Below are 27,992 nucleotides of genomic sequence, written 5' to 3' on the forward strand. Positions count from 1 at the left end.
CTTTAGACATTGACAAAGCGTCAAAGTACTAAAAGCAGCATTACCTTTTGAGTTTGCTTTCAAAAATCTAGAGATACATTATGTTATTTACTAGGGTTTTATATAGCCTTTATAAAAAAAAAAAATCTCTGTAGTGTCCAACTATTTTATTCTCATGCTTAGGAATCTCAGTCACACGACATCAAATGTGAAAGTCACAAAGCAAGCAATGAACTCATGCAGAACACTTGAGATTCACCAGATTTGTTTAAGTAGCTGACTTAGCAGAAATTAAAACTGATTGGTTTTGCTCTTTCCTTTTCCAAAGCTAGTTCTAATTAGTGTGGAAAATTGGGAAATGGTAAAGAAAATTTTCTGATTCCTTGCAAAGTTCTATCTGTTAGATCTGACAACACCACCAGGAAAAATTTAGACACTCTTCATTACATACAAGTTTGCAGATGAATCATGCTCCCTTCCTGGCTTTTTATTCTCCCTCACCACCACAGCATTTAAAATATCTTGAAAGACTGCTGAACCTTCTGGCAAAGTGAGGAAACATTCTGTTGAGAGTTAATTTGGCTCATTTCATATTTTCCATTGAGCATTTTTCTTCCATTGCTTTTTTTATTACTAGGGCAATTTGCATGACAATGGGATCTTGCTTAAGAAATTGTCTGCTCCTGCTGCTAATTTCCTACCTGAAGTTGTTACCTTCTGTTTGTGACATCTTAATTATCTCAACCACAATTAATTGTGATGTCACAAATGGAGGATTATGACTTTGAGCTGGAGGTGAGTTTGAGAAGTTGAAGGAGTTTGAAGAAGAAAAGAAGCCTTTCTTCTTGAAAAATAAAAGAGAAGACAGAATGACTTTGGTTAAATGGAGACAATCCTCCATCACCTTTCTTCTTAGAGTTGTGGAACAGCTGGTTTTAGGCCTTGCTGAGTAGGAAGCCCTGGTGTATTGAGATACTGTGAAGTGGGAGAAGGATATGTGGAGGAAGAGGAATCTTCCCTTGAGCTGTCAGCCCCTGCAGCAGGAAGGAAATAAAAGTCGTTGGACCCTAGAGAGGTCCAGGTTCTGCTCACAGAGAGCAGAATGCAGGGTTGGTATGGTTGTACTTGGTTTAAAGGCCAATTATTTATTGCTTATCATATCTTGCAATATTCATTTGAGTTTTGACATCAGAGTTTGATGACCAGGGGAGGACCATTTCTTAAGGCATGGAGGAAATTCCAAGGACTTATGGAGAAATTATATTCACCATTCTGAAAACATAAAAAATGAATGTTTTGTGCTATCCTAGTCTGTCATAGCTGTAATTTTTCCTATGGAATTGTCACATTTCACTTCTTGGTATGTCATCTTAGTTTTTTGTGTACTTTTGCTTTTCTTCTGGAAACCTGTTTCCACAGAGATTCTGGGTGGACTGCTGGTGTTTTTATGTGGATATTACCAAGGCTGTTTATACACTCACATCATGATTTACAAAGTGGTAATACTCATCTACAGCTATTTCACACTGGACTGTTAGTGCAGGTTGTGCATAAATGCTGGGACCATGTCACAACTGAAAGAGGGTTAATGAAAAGTGAAGTGTCTTATTTTAACATCTCTACTGACATTAGGGAAAGGGCAAAGACTGCAAACTAAAGGAGGGAAACTGGACAACTAAACACAGATCAGTCCTGTGGTTTTTGGAAAGCACAGTGTCCTTCAGAAAAGGACCCATCCTCAAGTGCAAGTAGAAGTGGCCCTCAGTGGAAACACCAGTCTGCACTTGCTGGCTCCAAGGCTGATTCACATCTGTGCATCAAATCTGTTCTAGCAGTTGGCTGTGTACTAGCTACTGTGCCATAGCAAAGCAGGCTATTTCCTGTTGTCCTTTGGAAAACGTTGTACAAACAGGCATTTGACCATCTGATTAACACCAAACCCTGTAGGGAAAATCAGCTGTTAAGATTTTGCACTCAGACATGTCGCTGTAAGTACGCAAAAGCTCTGCAGGCAGCGACAGACCCACTGTGATAATCTGACAGCGGAATCCGGACCCTCTGCGTTGTGATGCCGAGCTCATTTGTGGCACCAAGTTTACCTTGTAGGCAAGTTGTTTTGAAGGTAAAATCAGGATGGCTCTAGGGAAGCATAATAATACAAAGTGCAAACTGAGCAAGAAAGAGAAAAAGCTGTATGCTGAGAAGTGTTTTTTTCTGCCAAAACTTTTTTTTCTCTTTTTCTTTTTCAAAGGCAAAAGCAGTTATTGCGAAAGTTGGTTATCCTCAGTTTATAATGAATGACACATACATTAATGAAGACATCAAAACAGTAAGTGTCAGACTTCCAGTCTTTATTCATTTATTGCAGCCATTCTTTGCTGTTTTGCTGCTGTCTAAAGTCAAAATTAATCTTTTGTTTGGCATGCACCTGGACTCGTGCGTGCCTGGTTATTTTTATTTTTGAAGTGTGCTAGCTCTAAATTGTGTCTAAATAGTCAATGCTGTTGTATCTAAGTGAGATAATGAGACCTGCTGGAAGTAAAATCTGCCTGCAAAGAACCTTCCTGCTATTAAGCATTTTAAAGGTTAAGCACAGGCTGTAATAATTTTGCATTTAGTTATAAAAATGGAACAAACTAAAAGCATTTCTTCTCAAAATAATGATTTTCAAAAAAGATTTTACCTCATAATATCACAATTTAAGATGCCCTGTATAAATTCTCTTCTTCTCTCCAGGCTATGAATTTAATTTACAATGGCTGCTTATAAACATGCCAAGAGGTCCTAACCAATCTATAGGTCTATTGGGCTGCCTGCTGGACAAGGACATTGTGGAGGGAATCATTCATGCCCCAGTGCCTGTTCAGCCTAACTCAGACAGGAAGGCAAATGATTAATAATAATAATAATAATATATTTTACTATTTTCCAGCTGTGGCATGCATTTGATGAATTGAATTACTGAAAGTCACAGGCAAACTAGAAACCCAAGTTCAGTCCCCAACCAGTACAATACAAGAGCAATCTTAATTTTTGCCAGAGGACATGAACAAACACTAAATGGAGGCATCATTTATTAAGAAAACCAACTCAGTCAGCCTAGTCCTTGTCCAGGGAAACTGTAGGGTGAGATGGTGCAGTGAAAACAGTATAATGAGATGGAGCATGCGACCAACTCTATCACTCAGTATATGCAACTATTTGCTCAGATAAGTGGCAATGTCTGGTGAAAAATACTTGTTAATCATGCTTGCAAAACCATAGTTTATATCTGAAGAGCAACTTCCTCACAAATCCTAGAGCTGTTTTAAACTGATGACAGGGATTTATAACCTATTAACTTCCCTGTTTAGTTTTGTGTGCATGAATGCTATTAGATTTGGAAACTTACGGAAGCATGGAACCCTGTGGCTGTAAATACTTAAGGTGACAGAACTCTCAGAAGGCACAAAATATGAAGCATTTGTTATAAAATGTAAAGCAAACTGAAAAAGGGGGCTTCATTGCATTGTTGGAATGGGTTTTAAGATGCACTTTTAAAAATAAAAGTAAGCCTACTTCCTCCTGGAAAAGAAGCTCTCCTAATAATAGCCATAGAAATGTGCAGTCTGCAATCCATTGTTGGGTGCTTATGATTCCTTCAGCAGCATTCTGCACAGTGAAGATCTTTCCCTGTGTTCCAGACCCTTGTGCAGATCTGTTCAGCCACTGGGTTTTTTTTTAACTAAGCTCATAAAATATTTATTCTTCCTACCAAGTGTGAAAATTTTACTTGCTTTGATAATCGCTAAAAAATTAGGTGATTATCTCATATAAAATAAAAGTTCTGCTTGTTTTATGTCAGCTTTTGTTTCTTTGGACATGCTTTAAAAATGTTTGTGCTTTCCAACACAGCTGAAGTTTACAGAAAGTGATTATTTTGGCAATGTGTTGCAAACCCGCAAATATGCAGCCCAATCTGATTTCTACTGGCTTAGAAAAGAAGTTCCAAAAACAGAGTGAGTAGACAAAACTTTATATAATCTTCTAAAAATATTTAAACTTATTATTTAATTTATATATTAAATACTGTTATATATTAAGTTTTAATAGAATTATCTTAACAGCAATATGTTATGCCACAAAAAGCCTATGGGCAAACTCCCATTCTTCAGAAACTCCTGTGGATTTGGGGTTTTTTTGTAAGTTCTAGGCATCCCTGTTTATATGCAGAGTAGTCACATGCTTGAAGCTTAAACTTAATTTAATGAAAAAAGGGGTAATTGAATCGCAATTAAAAATGGATTATGTCTCTTGGTCACAGAGTTTGAAATGGTACAGCAGGGATTTATGAAATAAATTTTGTAGGAATGAAATCATAGTAAGAGATAATAGTATTAGTAATACAAATCAGCATTGTTAGTTACCTGCTGCTGATAGCAATTGCACAGAATGAAACATAATTTAATCTACATATGTTATTTTTATTTATTTGTAAACACGAGAGTGCAGATTGTGTCACAAACTGTCATAAAATACATGAGAGAATCATTCTCTTTTCTTTCTGGTGGGTAATCAAATCCTTAAAATGCAAATTAAAACCTAAGCAGAACTTAATTAGTCTAATCATGCTACTTAGAAATGACTCCTTTTACACACAGACTTTGAAATCAGAGCCAATGCTTAGCTCCTGTGGTGGTATTTTCTTAGGGCTCCAGAAATCCTATTCAGACAGAGCTATACCTTGTTCCAGGGGTGGCTCTGTGCTGTCCCTGAGACAGGGGGACAAAGCAAGCCTCTTCATGGTTAGAGTGTTTTAATTTGGCCCTGTGTGTTCAGGGCATTATTTGTAGCTTGGATTTGATTGTGAATTTTACCATCCCATCACAGCTTTCTCTGACGTTGCACTGGTCAAGCTCAGGGGATGATTTTAGGGATTTCCCTCGATGTCAGGACCAGACCATGGTGGTGTATTCTCTTCAGGGTAACAGTTCTGAGGGAGCAGTGACACAACACTGGCCTCTCTCTAGCAAGGGTCAGCCTTGGGGCAGCACTGATGCACCTGTGGATCCTTGGCACGATGGGAAAGCCCCCTGTAAGGAAATCAGTTGGCAGGCAGCCCCTGACTCAAGGACTAGTCTGGGAGTTGTCACATGGGTATGCTTAAAAAATGAAATTGTTACCCAGCTGCCCTCTACAAGATTGAACACCTTCTCCTGCCTGTCTTTACCTTCTTAATTCCAGGACTACATAATAGCCAGCCCCTTATCACCTTTTAGCTCTTTTCTTGTCAACCCTCAGAGTGCATTCAGGCCTGGGGGATGCCGGTTTGATTTCTGGTCCCTTCCCTTTGTTAGCACAGCTATTTGCTCTGCCTTCTGCAGGGCTGGAGGTAATCTTCACCCGAGCCCTGGCAGGGAGGGATAATTAGGGCTCCTGCTGGGACCTTATTCTGTCTCTGCAACTGTTCAGTGATAGAAAAGGACTCTGGAAGTGGTGTCATTCTGCCTGCTGAGGGACACCAAGGCACAAAGAGTCATTGCTGCCTCCAGTAATTTTTAAAAAAAATTATTAAAATAAACCAATAACTCCCACTTACCAGTCTGAGGTATGTCAAACCTGGCCTCAAAAATATCAGCCACTTTTTATAGCCACTTCCCACTTTTAAATTATCATACTCCACTGCTTTCTGATGCTTGTACCTCTCTTTTTTTTCTCACATTTTTCTCTTTTTGCTTTTAAACTTTTACATTTCATAGAACTCCACAGAATTTTTGATGAAACTTGGTGCTATGTTAATAGCTAATTACCCTTGGGTTTTTGTTTCTATTTGCTTCATTTCTTCTTTTCCCTAGTTTAGTGGCTTTTAGCATAGCATTTATATTACAAGATAGATATTATAAGATCATCAAAGTTGTGGACCAAAAAAGATAAATAAGAAAATGAGTGTTTAAGGAAATGAAATAAAAGTTGTTAAAGTAATATTACACTCAAAAAGTAGAACACTATATTCTTTTAGCAGGCAGTCCATGTTTCTCAATAATGTTGAGAATGAGGAATCATTTTCCTCATCTAAATGTGAAATTAAAATGATAGTTCAATCAAAGCACCAGGGAAAGACCATCAGGGGATGGACAGAGGAGATGGGAGATAGAAGACAAAGCAGTTGGATAAAACAAGTGGGGATGTGGATAACCAAGTGGGAAAGAATTGTTTTGGAAATTCAACAGTTTTTAATCTAAAAAAAAAAGGAAAAAAAACTTAAAGCAGGAGTAAATATCAAAAAGCTTTGTTCTCTCTTCTATTCCCTCCATCCCTGGCATTTATCTGCCCGACAGGAGAAGGGAGCGTGGAGGAACTCCGATGAGGCCTTGCTCAGGGCAGGGGTAGCGGGACAAACCCATCCCTACTGGTACCAGAGAGCTGTGAGAAGGCACTGGGGTGCTGCCTGGCCTCTTCTGCCAGTCCTGGGGCCAGGCTCCCCTGAGCACACCTCAGCTCTGGGAGGTATCACTCGTGCTCAACAGCAGCTTTGGATGCCATCTGCCATCCTCACAGCTGGCTGGGGAGATGACTGTCACCTTCACAGCTGGCTCTAGAAAACAAGAAAAAAAGTGCTCAGGTATCAGCAGAGAGAAAAATGAAAGGGATTTGTGCAGGAGCTGAGGAATGTGGTGCACAAACCAGCACAGGTTAGGTTGAGAGGGTTCAGTCTGGAAGGGGCAGTGTGGGAGGATGGGCACAGGTGCGAAGACAATCATTACAACCCACGTGAGATACTGCTGGAGCAGAGGAAAGTGAAGGGAGGTACAGGGGGAAGGGATGGTGATGTGGAAGGGAAAAATTTAGGATAGTCAGGGTTTTAGCTGCATTTGCCTATCCACCCATGGAGTCATACACATTCATACATTCAAATATAGGGGTGTGTGTGTATACAAACACATACCTACATCTTTTTATCAGAGACAGAATCCGTCCTTCTTAACACTGATATCATACTTGCAAATAACAAAACATCAGAGGATTTCTTGGGCACACCACTTCATTATTATTCATCTTTCTGCTTTGAAGTCAGCATATAATCTAAGATTTTTAGACCTGGCCAAACCTTTCTCCATTTTTCACTAGACTTTCAGTGCTGGGGATGTAGACATCTGGGATCCTGATAAGGGGATACAAAGGAAGTAGGCTATGAGAGGATTCTGAGGTCTCCTCCAGGACCTATCCCTGTTTTTCTTGACCACACACAATTGTGTGTAAGCCCTGGCTCTTGGTTTGCCACAAGGGAAGACAGCTCTGAGAGGTTCTGGGTTGGATACCACTAAGGGCAGCGTAAAAGCTCCTTCTGCAAAAAGGAAAAAACAGTCATCAAAAACACTGGGCAGGCTGTTGTCTGTTGGAGAGATGCTGCTGGAAATCATGTGGCTGGGACCTGCCCTGGAGAGGAGAGGCTGAAAAGGAGCCTCCTGGAGCCTTTTCCTGGTCTTTGAACCTCATTTTAAGCAATGATGTGGCACTGAAGGCTTGGCCCAGCCTTACCATCCTAGTTGCTTGTCCATTCCTAATAGAGACAGGTGGCAGCCTGGCCTAGGACAATAATCCATTTCTGCATGGGAAAATATATAAAAGAGACTAACAATGGGAAGAGGAAATACAATTTTGAAAGTCACCTTGAAGGTTGCCTCCCATTTAGAAGTCTTTCTTTATAGTGTTTTCTTTGGAAGACATTTTCCAGCTTCCAGACTCTTTGTACAGTTTTTCACTTCTAACCAGCTTAATTCTTTGTACAGTCACAAGTTCATTTTCCTTGTTTTTATGATTATTTATTTTTCATTTCTTAATTTGAATGTTGAACAGCAAACTGAATGATTTCTTCCAACTCAAAAAATTGAAGACCAATTTGCAAATTCAGTTTGTGCTTTACAAAGAATTAAATAAACTAATAAGCTCCTTGCTGCGTTGTAAATGCTCCCAGCCACCCCGTTCATAAATGGCAGTGTAGCACACTATTCTCTTAACACAGAAAGAAAATATCACAGAGAAAATTGCAGCCTCAAGAACACAGGCTAAGAGAGTTTCTGCCCCACTTGCTATCTCAGTGTATGTTTCACATTTTATTTCTACAAGGAAGATCTCAACCTTACTAGTGTCAGCTCTGCAGAATTAGGTTTTGACTGCTGCAGTAGTAGATAGGTGATGCTACAGGACATCATTCAAAACTGTCCCTTTTTCACAAGCTTATAGCAAATGAAAAAAGTGTAAACAGTTCTGGAATTTTCATTTATTTACTTTGTAATTAATAAGAGCTTGGAATATGTAATACCTTTCCCTTTTTTCTATCCCTCTGTTAGTAGATAAAGTGCACAGAAATTGTAACATGACTTAGAGCAAATGCTCAAGGAATCTGACTTCAAACAAGAATGGGAGAGTTATTTCTAAATTTGCTTCACCTTAAAATTTAACAACAGCAAGCTATTTATTACACACCTTAATATTGTAATTTGGTGTGTAATTAGTTAAGGACTGTCCCTGAAGGTTCAGTCATTTCAAGGAACTTACTGAAAGAGCATGGTAGATGAGAAGTGAAGTTGTTCTGCTAGTCTGGATGGAAGCAGTCTTGGTTATTTCTATTCTTTCATGTAAAATACTTCCTAAATCTTTTTGAGAGGGCTCAGAATGGTACAACAAAAAGCTGGAATGGAAATATGCTTCTTGCCAAATGTCAAATAGGAAATACTCTGCTTGAGACTAGAGAACTCTCATTCTTCGTGGCTCCTCAGTATGGCTGCTGTGTCCTCTTCCCAGCTGCTTAAAAGCATAACAAATTTCATACAGGGTCATTCTTGAGGCCTCTTTATGGACAATCAATTTGAAAAGAACTGAGTTCAGTTTTACAGTGGGAAAATCAAGGCTGCTCTCAGTCTTTGCTCATGCTAAGCTCAGCAAACAAGATGAGCTCTGCTACTGTGGTGGGAGATAGTGAGCAACCTCAGGGCAGGGATGCTGTGATACTCCTTAGCCTGCAAGCTACAAATCTGTGAGTTCACAGGTGTGAAAGCATGGCCAGAGGATGGTGTGATGTCCTCCCTCTGTAAATGCGGACCAAACGTCACCAGCACTCACTGCTGCTCTTGGGCAGGGTGAGGTGTTCCTGTGGGGACAAGCACCTGTATCAGCAGCTCCTCACCCAGTAAAAACAAGTGCAAACTTGTGCAGTTAGGGAGCTGTCTCTAGGCAGTGAAGAGCTCTTTTCTGCTGCTTGTTGTGGTTCCTCTCTGCAGCGAGCTGTGGTAAGCCCACCCCGAGGATGGAGGGAAGAATCACAGCACATTAATCTGTTTTGAAGTATCTGCTATACATCTCAGGCCCTTGATCCTCTGACTGGAAATAAAAGGCTAAGAGGAAATTGCAAAAAGGGAGCATTTTCTGTCCCAAAAGACTTTTTCATGCTTAAGAATTGCTGTTTGAGAACAGAAAGGGAGTTATAAGCAGAACAATCCAAGAGGGTGAGGTGCAAGTCACAACGCTATGTGTCTTTGCTCAAACTGACAGTAAAATATAAATTGAAGAGGTGACTGTTTCGGATGAATCCTTTTCAGATGGGTTTTCCCCTTGTCAAAAAAGGGACAGTTCTTCAGATTTAGAGCTAAGCCTGGAGCGCAGCTCCCAAGACATAAATGGCAGGCTTGCATCCTTTAAAACAGTTCAGCTGATTGTTGCTGAGAACAAACATGAATTTGAAATGTAGTTAATTAAGCCTCTATTTTTTTTTAATATCCCCACACCATATATATTCTTTCTTCAATTTTCCATTATCTCACTACATTACCTCTAACAGTTAATCTCCTTATGAAGAAAGCAGAAAACAGACCAGAAAACAACTTCCCCCTGCTCCTCCCCTTCACGATCTCCTAATAAACAAGAGGGAGAGTTGTCTCTGACAATTAGAGCCAGTAATGTGGCAGATGTTTAAAATACGTACATAACATCACTATTTTAGCTTTCATTGATTAGTTTTTCTAGTTGATGCATTGGAAAATAAACTGTTCAGCTTGGAGAATAAAACAAGTGGTTACTTTTATTGATAAAAGGCAAAATGCCGTCATTTTAAAATTCTCCCCTTTGTTACATGGTTTAAGTGAAGATAATCTTTTTCAGAAAAACAGCCAGGATTTGCAGATGACTCTGTTATAATGGGGCTATTTTAGAGCATGAATTGTGTATACATTGTCACTGATATTGTATATTTTCCATGTTCTGATAGATCTTTCTTTGTCTTACTCATTATTTTGTAGCTCCTTTATCTTCTCTTTAAAAGAAATTCTCCAAAACAATTACATTGCATTCACATGGTTTTATAAAACTTTTGAATAATATTTTTCTAATGACATCAGGATGTTCCTGTTTGGATATTTACTGGAGTTACTTCTAAGTTATTATGGGCTAACCACTAATTATCTTTTTTATTATTATTTTTTTTTTTCCCTCACTTCTCCCTTATAAAATCATAAAGTGAAATCTTGGGCTCACTGAACTCAGGGTTTCACCCAAGGGGATTTGGATCTTGCTGAAGTCAGCCAAGATTTTCCATTCATATGGTTGAAGCCACTGTCAATATAGATGAGCTTAAGCTAAGGAGATTCGTTTGCTATTCATAGAGTCATAGAATTTCCTGAGTTGGAAGGAACTCACAAGGATCATCAAAGTCCAGCTCCTATTCAAGTCTAGGATTTCTTCCAGTATATATGAGAAATAAAACTATGAGAAGAAATGCCTGGCAAGTGGTCTGTTTGTTTAGGATGGTCATGTTCACTGCTTAGGGTACAAAATATGAAGCTGTTTATTTTGAATTTACATTCCCAGAAATTACCTGTTTATGTTGCTGGCATAATCCTAATTTTTCAACTAGTTGTTCAGCAAAGCCTCTAATGCCACTTTACTTATTTCAAAATACTCTCCTCTCCTCTAATTTCAACACGGAGTTCCTTCACACGTGTTTGAAAAATACCCAAGAGAGTTTTTACAGCTGCTGTCAGTTTTGCAGCCTCTGCTGGGTGAATTTTGTTTCATCAGCATGGCTGGCCTCACAAGCACAGTGGTCACTTAAAAATTAAACAGATCACATGATAGGAACACTAACAATCGTTCCTGTAGGGCATTCATTGCCTGTATGGAGTTTAAGTCATTAAACAATAGATTTCAATGTTCTAGAAACAGTGGGTAACGTGTACTGAAATGGAAAAATACTTAAACTTTAATGTGTATTAAGTCCTTAATGTTTTTACTTCCCTCTACTGAGTTCAATTTTATCTTTGCTCTTTGATTCATAAAGGTCAATGGCAATGTACTGACAGACAATTTCTTTTGTTCTTACTACAGGTGGTTTACAAGCCCGACTACTGTAAATGCTTTCTACAGTGCATCTACCAACCAGATCAGTGAGTATCTGCCTTCTGAGCCTCCTTGTAAAGTGCCTGTTTGGGAATGTATGTACCAAGCTTCAGATAACAGCTGTACCTATTGTGTTGTTTGTGACTGAAAATTAAAAGTTCAAACCTGGTAATTCAGTTATGAGACTCAAGTGAGAGGATTGTTCTGGAAAACCCAAAGCTCCCACAGATTGGAACTACTGTTGCTCCATGAGTTACCCTGTATCAGAAGAGTTGGAGTGACTGTGTGTGTCTGTGTTTGTGTGTGTGTGTTTATACTCTGTCCATTGTGGATGATAGTTTAAATCACTTGTATTAAGCCTAATGTTTCTATCTTCTGTTTTCTGTGTCAAAAATGTGCACACACATCTCCATAAATACACAGTGATAGCAGTTCTGTTCTCTAGTAGTGACAGATATGTAACAATAAATGTGACTAGAGAAGACTGTGATATAGACCAGAAAACATAAGAAGGTGTATCCAGCGCATCTGTTCAATACCTTCAAGGACAAGGAGGGATATCTGTAGTTAACTGAAAGTTCTTACCTGTATGTGCAGTACTACCAGTCTTATTCTAATTTTTGTTAATGGTTGTTTTTAGGTAGCATACATTCTAGTGTGGAAACAAATAATGTAAAAGAGCTGAGTTTTTCAAAGTTGAGTTGTGAGTTTGGATGTTCATTTCCTGTTTGCTTTAATGGGGCTTTGAATTGAAATTTTCTAACAGGCTTTAAAATTCCAGTCTTTCTGTGTACAACAATGTTACCTTTACCCTGGCAATTCTCTTTGCTCTTATTAGCTTTGCATGCTAATCAACCTTCTTTTTCTATGCTGTTGGGGTCTGGAAGGTGGCTGCCACCGATTCTGTGCTTTCAGTCCCCAGAGACAGGACCTCAAAAATTGCTGAGTGATTCCCCCATTTTCTCCTAAATCTCTTTTAGTCACAGAGAGAAAGACATAAAGTTAACATATCACACTGAAGAAGGTACAGCAGAGGGCTGGCACTTTGAGTCTGCTGGTATTTGCTTCTATCAATTTCTGTAAACAGTTTCAACTTCAAACCACTCACTGAAAATCTTTCATGTCTAAGTGGTCTCATTTGTAAAGCATGTATAATAATTAGGCAGTTCTTTTGATTTAAATTAGTGCTAGATTTAGGTAGCTCTGCCTCAGTTAGAGGGCTGTCATCATTAAGCAGTCACATTTTTGTTGATCATCTGAGGGAGCACCTGGCTGAGGTGGTCACAGCTCCGAGGTACCCGTGAAGCATTACAGCTGCTCTTCCTCCAGCCACCACTGCTGCTAGAAAGGTTTTGTGTGAGTGGAGAGGAAGCCTGCTCAGAGAAGAACAAGAGCCATTGCTGTTAAACCTTCTTTAATATTGGCTTCTTTCAAATTTGAGCAGTGCTCAGCTGTCCCAGCCTCTCTGCTGTGGTACATTAGAGAAAACTGTGATGAGAGGCTGGAGCCACTGAAAATTTCACACTCGCTGTGTCTGAAAGAGTCAGGAGGCAGAGAGTTGTCAAATGTGAGCCATCAGTCATGGGTGTAGGGGAAATTGTATTTTCTATCATAACTGCTGACCTTGTTCTGCTGGCAGGTGACCTGGAAGTTTGGACAGTGCCACTCACTCTCGGTCCTTTTAGGACTGTTTCAAAGAGGAAAAGGGTTTAGGTGGCTCTGAACCAAACTCTCTTGTACCTGAGAGAGAGGTACAAATGTAATCATGCCCTAAAAATGATGTGCAACAGGAGGAAAGATTCAGAGAAAGACACAGTACCATCCTGCACTACTGGGTTTTTACGGGGCAAAGAGGTCCTGTGTGATGTGGGAAGAACATTCTCTGGGAGAAGTTGCTGATAAACATTTGGCAAATGACTTCTGATTTCCCATCAGTGCTGGGGAATGAAGAACTGCGGCCTTACTGCTTTGCAGCTGTGTTTTCAGTAGTAATCCGTACCAAGTTCTGGCAGCTGCTCACATGCCACAAGAACTGTGGCATTTTTAAAGAGTTCTAGAAACAAGAGTCATTTGAGAATAACAATTAATCTTGAACTCCAGCAAGTTAAATGTAAAACTGTGATACAGCAAGCCCAGAAAGATTTCAAGGACCAAATTTCTAGGAGCATAAGAGCTAATAATAAAACCTTTTTGTCAAATTCACTGAGAGAGTCTCTAAGGCATAAAAATCAGATAATTCTTTGCATTGGAAGAGTTTGGGAAGTTCTAATTCCGGAGCTTATTCTTGTGAGGTTAGTTCCAGAAATAGTTTTAAATTTAGAGTCAATAGAAGGGACTTTAGAAGAAATTGATACAATGAACTGTAACAAATACAAGGACCAGATAATATTCTCCCAAATGTTTCAAATAAACTTAGACAAAAAATTTCCAAACAACCAGCTTCTATTTTTCAAAAGACAGTTCAGAGGGATCTGCATAGCAAGTCATTTTATATGAAAGAATCTGGTTGTGACCACAACATGATTGAATAGAGAGAGAAAAAATAAGCATATGATATAACAGTGAAGAGTAAACATGAGAATATGTTTTTGCTTTTTCCTTTAGAAAAAAAATCACGCTTTCATAATCTACTAGAATTTTTTTTTTTAAATTCAGAAAGCAAGTAAGCATGCTTGATATAATTATATGTTTTTTTCCATAGAACACTTTTGATTAGGTTCTTTCCCAATACTGATAACTGAAAGTTGTCGTGGGACAAGAAAGATGGCCCTTTCATAAACTAATGACTGATTAGAGATAAGAGCAGGAGGTAGGAACAAATTACTTGTTAGTAAATAGTTGGAGAGGTGTGTCGTGAGGATCTGTGCTGCTCACTGCACTACCAGGTGAACTGAAAAGAGGGTGTTGTGTTCTGTACAAAAAACCAAAGGGATCTAAACCCCGTCTAGGAGGAGAGTTCCCTCTGCTGCTGGCTGCTGGAAGGTAGGATTATGTGCTAGCAAAAGAGTTACCTCACAGGTAATTCTGACACTTTCCCTTCTCATCTACTAATGATCACTCCTGTAAATGAGTGAATGGACCAAATATTCTTTTTATCTTCTTTGAGTGCCTCTGCTCTTCAGTGAGCAAACTGGACTTTAGTGTCTTCAAGGCCCATCCATTTTTCCTCTTTGTAAGTGAGTTTACTAAGAAGAATTTGAGAAATAAGAATTTTAAAATGCATAATAGAATTTGATTATGGAAAGTAGTTTCTACATAAATTGGAAAATCCCCGGTTCCAAAATTTGATTCTAAGAATTAGGACCAGTAGTTTGGAAATGGAAATGTACTGTGTGATGATATCAACAAAGCCACAGCAGCTCCAAACTTGATCAGTCGCTGGAGGTTTTTTTGAAAAAAATTAGAGAAAAAGAAACATCAGTGCCTTGACCCATGGATTCTGAAAAGGAATGATCATCAGGTACCTGCACAAAGGAAGGGGATTGTGGATGTTTTGATCACTTCTGAGTTTTAGGCAGCTGCTTTTGCTTTCTGTGTTCAGAGAACAGGGAAGTCTCTGACACTCTTGATGGAAGGATCACAAATTCTTCTCTCTCTATAATCTGTATCATTGACATAAATTTTGGACTATCCATGCAAGTCCATGTGACCTTCATATACAGGCAGGCTGTTAGTGTTTTCAACTTGGCTACTCAGTTACTTGGAAGAAAAGGTCTTGTTTCTCTAAAAGAGAAAATTAATAGAGAATAGAAACTAAGATGATTTTTAAAATTTCTAGATTTGGGAGAATTTAGCAAATCTTGCATATGTAGTCGATGCAACAGATTTTGCTCTCTTCCAGTGCAAACACTTCTGTGTTTGCTGTTGCTTTGTTTTATTTTCATTACTAAACTACAGATAGTTTCAATCACCAATTATTCTGTTAATACCTCCAAAGGAGAAATAAATAGCTGCAGCAATGTGAGATGTGCTGCAAAGAGCTGAGTTAAAATATGTTGCATCTAATTTATCTTAATATTATATGTTTACTCCTGATGTTCTCTGTATGTGAGTTCTATTTATTTATTTCCTTTTCTTCCATAATTCAAAATGTCTTAGATGAACGACTATGCATGTTTATATTGGGTGTTAATATTTTTTAAATCCTAGTTTGGATAATTTTTCAATTTTCTGTACATTAGTTTGTCAATTTCCCCTTTAATTATGGTACTTAACAAGGACAACAGGTATGTGTCATTGCCTTTAGAGTCTCAAAATGTGTATCTAAGTACACTTCATATCATCTAAGCAGCATGAATACTATCTTTTTAATTACCATAATTGGAACACTAAACACACATTCCTAAAGGATTAGTTTATTTTAATCCACTCTAGAGCAGTCAACAAATATGTGCTGAAAATAGACACAAGTGATGATCAAAGTGTGCTAGCATACTTCTGTTCAAGAAAATGTTTTATTTCATTACAGCACTAAAATATTGGCCTTTGAATATGTTAAGGATAAAAGGGAGCTGTTCATCAGACATTTGGTGTATTTAGGCTTTTTTAAACTGTAAATATATGTGCCTCTACAATATATAAAAATAGTCACATTTGTGGGCTGTGAACAGCAATGAAAGGGATATTCACCATGAACTGAGGCAAATATAAGCAATGCACTCATGAGATATAAGCTTGAATAGATGTACTGGATAATTCATGTTGATATTATCTCTGTAAGTTTATATCCATGCTCCTTCTCAGTCATTTGTGATGTTACTGCAGTTCTCTAGTGAAAGTCAAGAGGCCTCTTTAGAGAGTGGCCTCAGTACATTACAGGAAGCAGATATAATCTACAACAGCATTTAAAAATTGCATTCAAATTAGCATCCATAGAGAAAACCACAGATGAGAGCTCATATTAGCCAATAAGTATCACCTTTACAGGAAGCATCATGCAGATATTTACGCTGGCAGCTCACTGATGCTGTGAGTTGCAGGGGAGAACTCATCTTGCCAAGAGCCAGGGAAGTGCTGGCAAACAGCACCTGGTGCAGTGGCCCGGGCAGGATAAGGGGAATGTGCACAGGGGCATTCTCTCTTCTGTTAAGAGCTGGACTACTTGGAAGGTTATAGAGGAAGTAGTGTCAAGTGTGCCATTAGTTTCCTGGAGGTTAATGAACATGGCAGATTTGGACTGAAGACTTTCTGAGCCCTGTTACTGAGTAAGCTTTAAGTGTCTTAAGTGAGCCCTCATTTTCAATTTTTCCTATTTACTAAAAGAGCACTATTCTCTTTAATCATGGTGCATGATCCTTACCTCCATTCTTTATTTTTTTCTTCCTAAAATTCTTATCATGAATGTATAAAACAGAACAACTTGTTCTCTGTTCCTCTCCCCCTACCCCTGTTCCCTCACCCTGGGGAATCCACTGAGGCTTTTTCCTCATAAAATAAAGATTAAAGTTTCTTGCAAAACAGATGTTTTCACATTTCCTACTCCCTTAGCAGACAGTATTCCTTGGCGCCTCACAAACCACGTCACGTTTCTCCTCATGTTGCCCCACTGAGGTTGGTAAACACCAGATTCTCTCTATTCCATGAGTTGAAAAAAGTGTCTTTGTCAGGTGAAGCAGAAACTGAGCCAAGGATTGAAGCAGATGCTGCAGAGTCCTTTGCTTTAGGACCATTACTTCCCATTTATTCACTGACCTCTTCATAAAATTAAGCTTTGTATTCATGCATTGCATGGAAGGGTTACTGTGCCTTACACAATTGATATTTTTTATTGAGTCGTTGAAAACCGATATAGTCACGGACAAAAAAACCTCTAACTAATTAAAGTTAGAAAGTGGTATGTTTATTCACCGGCGGGCGGCACGGGAGTCATCTCCCAAAGGCGTGGCCACCCTGAACAAGGCTCTTTGCTCTCTATTTATTTTCCCAGATTTTACCTACAATACATATGCATAATCCCAGCACCTCCCATCCCCGCTCTGTATTAAAATGAGGCTCTCAGTCCTTCATGTGTGTGCAGTTCTTCTCTTGAATTGGGTCGGTGGTCTCGAATTGGGTCAGTGGTCTCAAAGGATGAAGTCAGGAGAGTCTTCATCAGGTCTCTATGACCCTCTGGCACTGTCCAAGGTCCCCTGCTTTGTGATTGATTGATACCAAGTCCAGGTGCTGGCCATTGTTCTTAGTGGTTTCAATCTGTTCTTATGACAGTGCACTTACTCCACTTTTTCTATAAACAAACTCATAATATAACAGTTAGCTCGAGCTTAGGCATCTGATAATCATTAACCTACCATTTACGAATCTAACTTACATCTTGATCAATATAAATTGCTTCTAACCTTTAGCTAAAATCTTAACTCTTTAAAATCATGTTTCACTATCCTTACACATTTTTTGTTTTCTATCCTCTTTGCCCACAGGGTAAACTTGAAATAAGGTGTATGATTCAGGTCCATGTGATGACAGGCACTTTGGTCTCTGTCACCTAGATATGGATGCTCAAAGCTGTCTGGGGTGCTCCACGGTGTCTGAAAGGTTTTCTCATGTGTTTTATCTGAGATAAAACTTACAGGAGCACCTCGCCATTGAGATTGGCAGCTAGACCCTAAAGAGGACATCAAAACCATCTCTGGGGTGAGATTCAGTTGACCAAACAGAAGTCTGTGGAACCATCTTAAACAAGTGTATCCTGCCCTTTGGGCTGTTTTTAGACAACTAACCAACACCCCAGCTGTCTTCACATTAATTCCTTATGTGAATTCAACATTCTTTGATTACTGACCAGTAATTAGTCTCCTGCTTATATCTTCTCCATTTAAAACTGCACATCTGAATTCATTCAACAGCATTTGAAAAAAACAAGTTGTTCTTTTGAACACATCTGAGAACTGCCAGTGCACCAAGTGGCACCAGAGCACCTTGTTTATCACACAGTTTAGCACAGCTCTCTCCCATACCTGTTACTTACATAAAGGATTCACTAGCCTGTCAGAAGTTGCTTTAAACAAACCAACCTCATCACTGGAAGCTGTAAATGCACTAACTTGGAATTTGCCTTACTCAGCTAAAAACATCATGCAATATAACTGAATAATGTAATTGAACTATAAAATTTGAATTCATACTTAGATTTGAACACCACATTTCCTCATGGTTTGGTGAATCTTCTCATGTGTTTTTGTTTTAGTTTATCCATTATTGCTCTGCATTTTTTCAGGGAATTATCAGATCAAATTTAGTTACTTGTGTCTACTTGGCAAACTAGCAATATTATATTGAGGTAACGGTATTCATCTGCTATTCATGGTATTCATGGTGTTATTTTACACCATGAAGGTATCAGCTAGTAAATGGATTTATTAATGGCAGTACAGCCCCTGAAAAATTGGAGAAAAAGGAAACACCTTGAAATTTTTAATACATTCTGACAAGCTTTACAGCACCTTGCTGGAGAAAGATGCTGAAAATGATATCACGGATATAACAAAGATAGAAGCCTTCAATAACATTAATAGTAGTCCTGTGCAGGCAAAGTTCTGCCAGAGCTTCAAGATGAGCATAAATTCAGAGTGAAATATTTGAAGTAAGCCAGGTGTACTCCACTGCTTGAAGTTCCCCTGCATTCCAGAGCAGTAAGGTGACTAAGAGGAAAGTTGAACAGTCACTGTCCAAGACACAGGGGTTTAGAAAGCCAAAAGCCTCCCTGGAGATGAATCTGGCAAGGGATGTGAAGAAACGTTTCTGCAAGTGTAGCTGCAGCAGCAGCAAGTTGAGGGAAAATGTAGTGCTGAATGTGATCAGGGGCCCTGGTAACAGAGGAGATTTAGGAGGTGTAGGTTAAGGAACGTTTAACCAGACTGGGCAAACACAAGCCCACAGGCTCTGACAGGGTGCACCTACAAGCTCACAACATCATTATGAGGCCAGTCTTGGTAATATTTGAAAGATTATGGTGACTAGGGATTGGAAGAGTCCTGAAGACTGTAAAAAAGCAAATGTCATTCCTATCACTAAGAAGTAAGATCTAGGGAATTACAAGCTAGGCTCACAACAGTCCTGGTGTACATGATAAAGTAAATCCTGGAAACAGTTTCTCTGACCAGCTTTCTACATCAAGATTACTAGCTCAGTGGAGGAGGAGAAAGATGTGAATATGATTTATTCCTCAGAAAGAATTTGAGCACTGTCTCCCCTAACATGCTCAAATACAAACCGCTGAAGAATTGGCTACTCGAGTGGATGGTCAGGTGCACTGAAAACTCCTTGACCTGCTGGGCTTAAAGGGCTGTGATCAGAACAGCTGGTCTCTAGCAGGTTGGGATGAGCAGCACAAAGTCCATCTTGAGGATGATCTAGCCTGGCTGTCCCATCTTGCCACCAGTAAGATGCACTGATGTTGGTAGCAGTGCTGTTCTGTGACAGCCTGAGCTCAGCTGTCCACGGAGCAGTGCTCTTGAGGCATGTCACACCAGTGCCCGTCTCAGAATGACCCTGCAGCCCAGTGGCATTGCTCCAAATTTAGGGAGGTTTTAGGAAGGTAGTCAAAGCATATTCTGCAAGTCCAGGTCTTGATGGCAGATGGGTTTGTGGGGTCTGTAATACGATAACACAACATTCCTTCTGTGTGCTGTCGGTGAGTAATGGCCTTGAGTGTGGACACTGGGCCTGCATTTGCAATCTAATGTATAAAATCATCTAGTGTATAAAGAGAGACTGTCAGCCTGTATCTCTCTTCTGGGGCTGTGTAAAGGGAGAAAGCTTTAGAAGAGGCACAACATGGGATAAATCTGTGGTCAAGTGTCAGCTCAAAATACATCCCCAGTGCCTGTATCTATTCCTTAAGATGTGAAATTCTCTGAAGCCTGTCTGTCTTACTCCTTCAGATCTGTCCTTTTCCTGCTTGAAATCCAGTGGCATACAAATAACCCCATTAGTATTTATTGCATCTGCAGCCTAGTATGAGCTCTCTGAGTTTTGTCATTAATTCTTTTAGGTGCAATATGCCAAACAAAAAAAGAAACAGGCTTCACAAGGGAATTGCCTAAATTGAGGGATTCAGATCAGCACAAAATAAGAAACTGGTGATCAATCTCACGTTACAATTTCAAGGATGTTCTAGGTATAAGACATTGTTATCCTTGCTCCCCCCAAGGATGATGTAGTTGTTGCTTGCCTGAAGGAGATGTTGCATTAAAAGCGTTGCCAGACCTTCATGTGTAGAGCTGGAAGTGGACAAGCACCCTGAGTCCCTCAGTGCTGCTGACCTCTGGGGAATGGGCCCCATTTGCTCTACTAGCTCACCAAGAATCACTTTCAAACGTAGACTTTTTTTTTCTTACTAAAAACAAACAAACAAACAAAACCAACAAACCCACAAAACATGCAGCCCTCAAACAAAACAAAACAAAACAAAGCAACTCCTACTGGTGATAATGTATTCCAGTTTCCTGAATTTTCCTGAAATATTTGTTATGTTCTACTGGCCTCTGACTCTGCTTTGGCCTGAAAATACTTTCTGAGCTTCCTTTAGTGCAAGCTACAGAGGTGTATTCACACATGTCCAGAAGCAGAAACAACTCCTTCAACCAGCACTTCGCTCTAATCTAAAATGGATCCTGACTCTGAGTAAAATAATTACCAACCTGTTCTACAGATTCAGCACTGGAGCTTCCTAGCATTCACTCACATTGTTTGTTCAGTGAAAACTATCTCATGGCTTAACTCACAGATGATTGTGTTTCAGCAATGTTCAAGAAGACACACTTAGTGTAGCTGGATAAGCCTGAGTGAAGATTTGTACCTTATTTGCTGTAAATAATGTATATTACCTCTACTGCAGAAAAGTGCAAATTCACTGCATGTTTATACCTGGAAAAAATAATTGCAGCCCCTTAAAAGCTCTTGAAAGCCTCTTGGTGCAGTGACAGGCACCCAGGATTGTTTGATCATTAAACATGATTTGTGGGGTGACTGTGATGGCTTGGTTTATACCACCTTCAGTATGGCTCATTTGTTCATTTTGGACACAGCTCCTCTCATCCATTGCTGTGGGGATAGGATCATTTAGAGTTAGCAGAATCTAAGTATTCCTAAAACCTTTTCCGAATTTCAGTGTTTGGAGGGAACCAGTGCAGACTAGATTTTCAGCTCTGAACAGGCTCTTAAGGCCTAACAAGCAATTTTTATCAGGTTGAATGAGTGTACCATTTCTGCTTAAAATGTTCTGTTTAAACGTGCATAATAAATAATCTTTGTGCACTTGGAGGCAAGGAGAGTTAGATCAATAAAACTTTGTCCTTGACATTGGTAAAATTGTGGTTTGTAGTGCTGGAAAAGAAAATGATGCTGTGCTTGAAACAATAAAACAATATCTGAAGAAGTAAGGATAAAAACCCCAGACAACACTTGGAAAATAAGTTTGAAACCCACACTTTTTATAAATTAGTTGCAGATAGTGAATGATGGTGGCAACAGAAGAGCAACAGAAAAAGGCAGCTGGGCAGGCCAGGAGGGCATGCCTTGGGCCACATCACTTGGCATGAATTACACCCAGCATATTGGGTTTGGGGGTTTTTGTTGTTGTTGGTAGTGGGTTTTTTTGTTTGTTTGTTTGTTTGTTTTTTAATTATTATTTTATTTATATTTTTATTTGAAGGTAAGTTTTAAAGTCTTTGTAAGGAAGAGACAAAGATCTTGCCTGGCAACTTATGTCAGATGTAAAGAAATTTATGATCAATCAACAAAAAACTGAATAGTGTTACAATCAAGTGAATATGTTTTCTGTATTGTCCTGGGTGTTCAGGTGATTTCTTGAAGAGATACCTATAGGGTAAATCACCAGTCCTGGGAAGACAAATGAGCCACTTGAGGAAATGTTCTTCCTCAACAAGGTGATGACCATGTGGGTAAACCTTCTAAGCAGGTGTGTGCCTGTGCTTTATAGATGGCAGTTTGTGGTACAAGACAGTAAATTCCACATTTGGGCCTGGAAGGATGGCACTTTTCACCATCACAGAAGAATTTTAACCATGGGTGTATGTTTTATTTAGGAATTCTTTGGACTGGTAAACTTTTACCATGTGTAATTCCATTGTCTTTCGTATCCTGGCCCTAAAATGTCACCCTGGAATTGAAAATAAAGCTGTGCCTTTGAATTTGAGGAGCAATTTTGATTCCTATAAGAAACATAAGTAGCTCATCACTCACCACTGATATTTTTTGTCAACTGGTTAGTCTACCAGAAGCAGACAGGTAATTTCTGTAGCTAGAGTGACCCTACAGACTTAATAATCTACAGTTTTCCCTTACAGAAGTGCCTAAGTATGTTTATTTACCTTTGTTTTTCATAACTAGAATCAGGTTTCATTTATCTTTGTTTTTCATAAATAGAATCAGCTTACACTTTATCACTTTTGTATTTCCTTCACTGAAGCCTCACTAAGCCAACAGTATTTTAATTCTTATTGCACTTTACCTGTGTATTGTCTATCGATCAGTCAGCACATTTGAGGGTAGTCAGTACTCTTCACAGGAAATATGGGGTGTGTTTTTCTCAGGAGCACATGCATTCTCTCCGACAGGCGTGTGGCGGGATCTCCGCTGCCTCTCTGAAATCCTCTCTATTGCATTCTTCCACCTGAGGGAAAGCTCCCCTCGAAAAACATTCTGAAACCAAACAAATGAGGCCATAAAATCTAAACCCTAGGGAATTGTGACAGCTATTCAGCAGTATTCAATTGACCTCACTCTTTTTTTTTTTTTTTTTTTTTTTTTTTTTTTTTTTTTTTTTTTAATTTGTTTTTTTTTGTTGTTGTGTTTGTTATTGCAGGATTCCCAGCAGGAGAACTTCAAAAGCCTTTCTTTTGGGGAACAGAGTATCCTAGGTAAGTGCTGCACCAGGGAACCTCATCCACCTAGTACTGAGGAATACAGGGAAAGTTATTGCAAACACATATAGACAAAGAAGAGGGCATGGAGAAGAAGGTCATGGTACTGAAGGCAACCGCAAGGTAGCACCTAAGAAAACTGTGTTGTCCTTCTGTAGGGCATGTTTGGCCCTTGGGTTGTTTCTTTGCTGCTGTCTCCTGCTTTTTCTACTGGAAGAGCTGACTTTGAGAAGTGCTGCTTTGTGCAATACTTTTTCCTACCCTTGGGAGCCATATGCACTGCTGTTGTCTTAAACTGATGACTGATTTCTCACTAGAATTCCTAATTAAGTGCACCCAAGTGCAAGTGTTTCAATGCTACAGCATGCAGATATAGCAGTGTGCACATGGCAGGTATTAAAAGGAATTGTAAATCAGGTAACTAACACTTCCTGAACAGAAGTGAATACCCTGAGAAGCCAATTATTATCAGTTTATTGTTCGCTTTCTGCTAATATCTAAGATTAGCAGTAGGCCCTTGTCTGTGCCTGTCGAGGTGCATAAGAATATCTTCATGTGCATAAACGATTGCCTGAGCAGGCCCATGTGCCAATGTAGCTGAGGAAGGGTAATTATAGGTCATGTACATTAAATTTTGAAAAATCACTGCTTTTGTGCAGTTCAATAGGTTTCTATTTTAGGGCAGGATAAGACCATGAAAAGTTTCTGATGGCAGTTTCTGAAAGTTATTTTGCAGTTATATAAAACCAGTTGCTGGTGAAACATATCCTTAATAAATCTTTTTTAAAAAAAAAACCCTCAAACTTTTTGATCACTTTGTGTTTGCCATCATCCAATCGGGATTGTGTCCTTGTAAACAGAAAATTTGGCAATATATGTAGAAAGACACGTTCAATTTAGGAACAAATTAATTTGTATTCATAGAGAATTGTTGCGGGCCAGGTGACTTTGTAAGTGGTAATTGGGGATAGAAGAAAGACCTTTTTTTTTTTAGGTGAACTTATTTACTGTTACAGTTATTGCAGACCTGTTTCCAGCTTTGCTTTCTGAAGAGATTTCTCTGTATCTTGACCTCCTGCCATAGTGATAAAATTGTGGTTCTTTCAAAGTATTATACTTTGCTCATTTCTCTTCTTTAAAGGTTACCTTAGCCTAAATTGGTTTTGCTTGAGTAGGTATCAAAATGAAATTTAGTAAACAAATGTAGCTGGTTTATATCAGACAACAGATTGCTTTTGTCCTTGAAATATTCTGGCTGTTTTCTGTCTGCATAGAAGAAACAGTACATGACAGTGGAACAGATAAACCATGCAAAAGTCACCAGTGCTTGCTGAAAAACTGATTTAGCAAATATTTAACATTTAGTGGCATTTTAATGTCCAGTTCCAGACCAACCACCAAAAACCAGTTACATCTATTTGCATAAAGAGAAGCTTAGCTATCACTTTTGCATCTCAATACAAGAAATAATATAACATTCAAATAATTTACAGTTGTGAGTTTTTAGTGCCAGGTATATTGCAGTAGAGACTTCAAACTTCCTGATCTCATCACTTCCTTACAGTTCTCTGAGCCTCCCCAGTCCCAGAAAGTTCCCCTTTAATGTGGTATCTGCTGGGCTGCACCTATCCCTTCCATCCCTGTCCAGCTGTGCCCAGAAGTGAGAAGCAAGAACAGGGCTGGAAAAATTTCTGGAAAAAATGTTGTTGAGCTGGACAAAATGCTGAGCTGGAGTTCACAGGTTCAAAGGCCAACATTCACTGCAACCTTATCCCCATCTTTTTGAGTTAAGGAAAGCTGTAGGAGTGCCAGAACATCAGCCTGTCCTTTCTCCTGTCACTCGTGGTGACAAAGATCCTTAGAGGAAAAATAAGATGTATTTAGTAATAGGGCTTGTTTCTTCTTTATCTCTTTACATGTTTTGTGCCATTATTTTTATACTTCTTCCGCTGCAAAAGATCCTGTATAACCCCTTTACTTCAGATATGGAAAACAAGTCTTACATAGTGAATTTATTAGGGATAATTATCACTGTGTGCTACACAAGATTACAAATTTGTCACACAAAAGGATGATATTTCCATTGCTGAAACATATAATTTTAACCTGCATTTTTTGGAGATGGTTTGTAACCGTATTTGGTGTAAAAAGCAGTAGGGAAGATTTTAACACATGCAAAGTACCATTCAGGAAAGAAAAAACAAAGTGAAGGATTTTCATAGGAGCAGAGGGAATTAAATGATATAATACTTTTTGGGCATGACTGAGATGAGTAATTAGTGCACTATGGATCATTAGGTCCAATAATGCATTATTTCAAAACCCTCTGCCTTCCTTCTATTTCAATAAGATGTGCTGGAAATACTATAAGCTACTTTGAAGTATGACATCTCAATAACAGAAATAATTCAAATCACAAAAGCAACTCAATAAATGAAAGATGCATTTAGTAAAACCTACCCCATGATAGTCACTGTATTTGGTGTAAAAAAGCCCTGAGCTTTTCCCTCTTTCATCCCTATTTCTTCTAAAAGCAGTTTATTGTGATATAATAAGGAAGATATACTTAATTGTCAATCAGGAATACAAGGTATTTATTTTTACTCTGTTTCCTGGGTGCATTAGATCTAACTGTATTATCATGTCCTACTCCAGGGCAGGTGCAAGAGAATTATATGACCTTTCTTTTTAAAGCTGAATGGACATCTGTTAATGCTTTACAAAATATAATCTTTGTTTTGGAGTAGTTACAGCTATAACTTTGTCCTGTTCCCAGTCAGAATATACAGAGTGCAGTCAGCTGAAGGAGATATTTTGGAGCTCATAGAGTGCTGATAAGGGATTTGGTTGGAAGAGGGAATGATCACACTTCTTTCAAAGTTTTGGATTAAATGTTACTTTTAAACAAGAGTTTAATGTTAAGACTTTCAACATCTTTAAGTCAAAATTGTGTAGATCTGATTTTTAGACCCATATACCCTGCCTCCTCACTCTCTTTTTAAGTCAATAATGATCTTTCCTGAGGTATTTGTCCTTTAATGTTCATGACTGTGAACACCTTCTGAGGAAGCTGCTTCTTCGTGTTACAGGTCATTAAGTTATGGTGCCATAGGAGTGATTGTTGGCCATGAATTTACTCATGGATTTGATAGCAATGGTGAGTATTTCACTGCATTTTGACAACTTTTTTATTTACAGAGTTGACAGATTAAAAAGCTGACTTGTACATGCTGTAGCATTTTTAGGGTTTTTGTGGTTTTTTTTTTTTTTTTTTTTTTTTTTTTTTTTTTTTTTTTTTTTTTTTAATGGTGCTGAGTTGTGTGAAAAAATTATAAACCTGTATTTATTAGATTTATTTGCATGGAATCTTGCTTGTCTGAATTGGATTTTATTTGGTAAGAAATATCACAAGTCTGATCTTTTTCTGTTTGTCTTGAATGAAAACTAAATCAGCAACAGATTCTGAAATCCTAACAGGCAGTGGGAAGGGCAAAGGGATAATTTTTGATTGAAAAAATTACTTCCAAGAAAACTTTTCATTCCAGGTTTAACATTTTTCAAAAGATAATTGCAGAAGTTTTAAAGTACAATACTGTACCAAGAGTGGCACAGAAAAGGTCTTGCAAAATATTAAAATTAAATTCAAAAAAGAGAGAGAGGGGAAAAATGGTCAGAAAATGTCAATCCTATTGTCCTGACACACTGGATGGAGTGGGGCATTTCCACTACCTAGGTTTGGCTGTCTCAGCAAAGTGCTTTTAAAAATTGGGCTCCTGACAGAAAGTGAGGGGAGAGAGGGAAGGAGGGAGGTGCAGGGAGAAAGAAACTTGAACCTCCTTCTCCAGGGAGCAATTTTGAGTTTGCTTATGTTGTGTAATATTGAATACCTTAAAAAACCCAAAAACACCTCCCCCCCCCAAAAAAAACCCCCACCACATTGTATCCTGGTATCCTGTTTGCACTGCTCTACAACACTTTGTGTCAGCAAACACTCCAGAATGGAGACACTTTTCTTCATAAACTCCCACCTTGTGCAGGTGAGCACCTAATCTCCACCTTGTCTCCTGCCAGTCAGAAAGGAACCTGAGGTTTGATTCCCTCAGCAGATGAGGGAATCCTCCTCCTTCTTGCCAGGGTCTTGCCTTCCAAATATAGAAATAAATAGGGAATTTTTTACCTTCGACAAGACAATATACAGAGGAGGAAAAAGAAAGGAAATAAAAAGATGAAACAAAACATCTGCAGTACTTGGTATTGTGGCTGTGTTGCTCCTTACCTCTCTCTCCTGCAGTTACAGAGAAGAATCAAATCACAGAGCAAGGCTGCATCCACACGGGCAGCTAAACACACTCTCAGAAAAGTCCAAACATGTCTTATGTCAAACTGGCTGGAGTCATGATGGAGATGAAATATTCTCCTTCAGATGATAGGAGCAGGGTTTCACCTGAGGCTGAAACAAGCCACTGCTGTAACCATCAGCTGGGCAATGGGATGTGTGTATTCCCCCTGTTTCCATGAGTAGGGTTTAAAAGTTCCAGTTTTGCTCCAAAATCAAGAATGGGAACTTCAGAAGTTTGCATGAAAAGGATTTTTTTCTTAATCAAGTGAAGAATTAATAATAAGTTAGTTATCATCACATTTTTAAAATTAAAGACACATAGTCTGAGGATGAAAAATGCAATTATACTTGCAAGAAACCTAAGTACCTCTTACACTATGTAATTACAAAATGTACTATAGAACTCATTAGTCATTACTATC

At 38.8% G+C, this 27,992-nt stretch overlaps 1 protein-coding gene across 1 annotated transcript in view; it reads left to right on the forward strand.

Moving 5' to 3' along the window:
* Positions 1 to 27,992, forward strand: part of PHEX (phosphate regulating endopeptidase X-linked) — a 103,458-nt gene that overhangs the window by 59,499 nt on the left and 15,967 nt on the right. Inside the window, exons 13-17 of the mRNA XM_040057033.2 lie at positions 2,231 to 2,308; positions 3,874 to 3,977; positions 11,338 to 11,396; positions 23,174 to 23,228; positions 26,321 to 26,388. Coding sequence (XP_039912967.1) covers positions 2,231 to 2,308; positions 3,874 to 3,977; positions 11,338 to 11,396; positions 23,174 to 23,228; positions 26,321 to 26,388 — 364 coding nt within the window. The remainder of the gene's footprint in view (positions 1 to 2,230; positions 2,309 to 3,873; positions 3,978 to 11,337; positions 11,397 to 23,173; positions 23,229 to 26,320; positions 26,389 to 27,992) is intronic.

The sequence above is a fragment of the Hirundo rustica genome, chromosome 2 (genome assembly GCF_015227805.2).
Source record: "Hirundo rustica isolate bHirRus1 chromosome 2, bHirRus1.pri.v3, whole genome shotgun sequence".
NCBI lineage: Eukaryota > Metazoa > Chordata > Aves > Passeriformes > Hirundinidae > Hirundo > Hirundo rustica.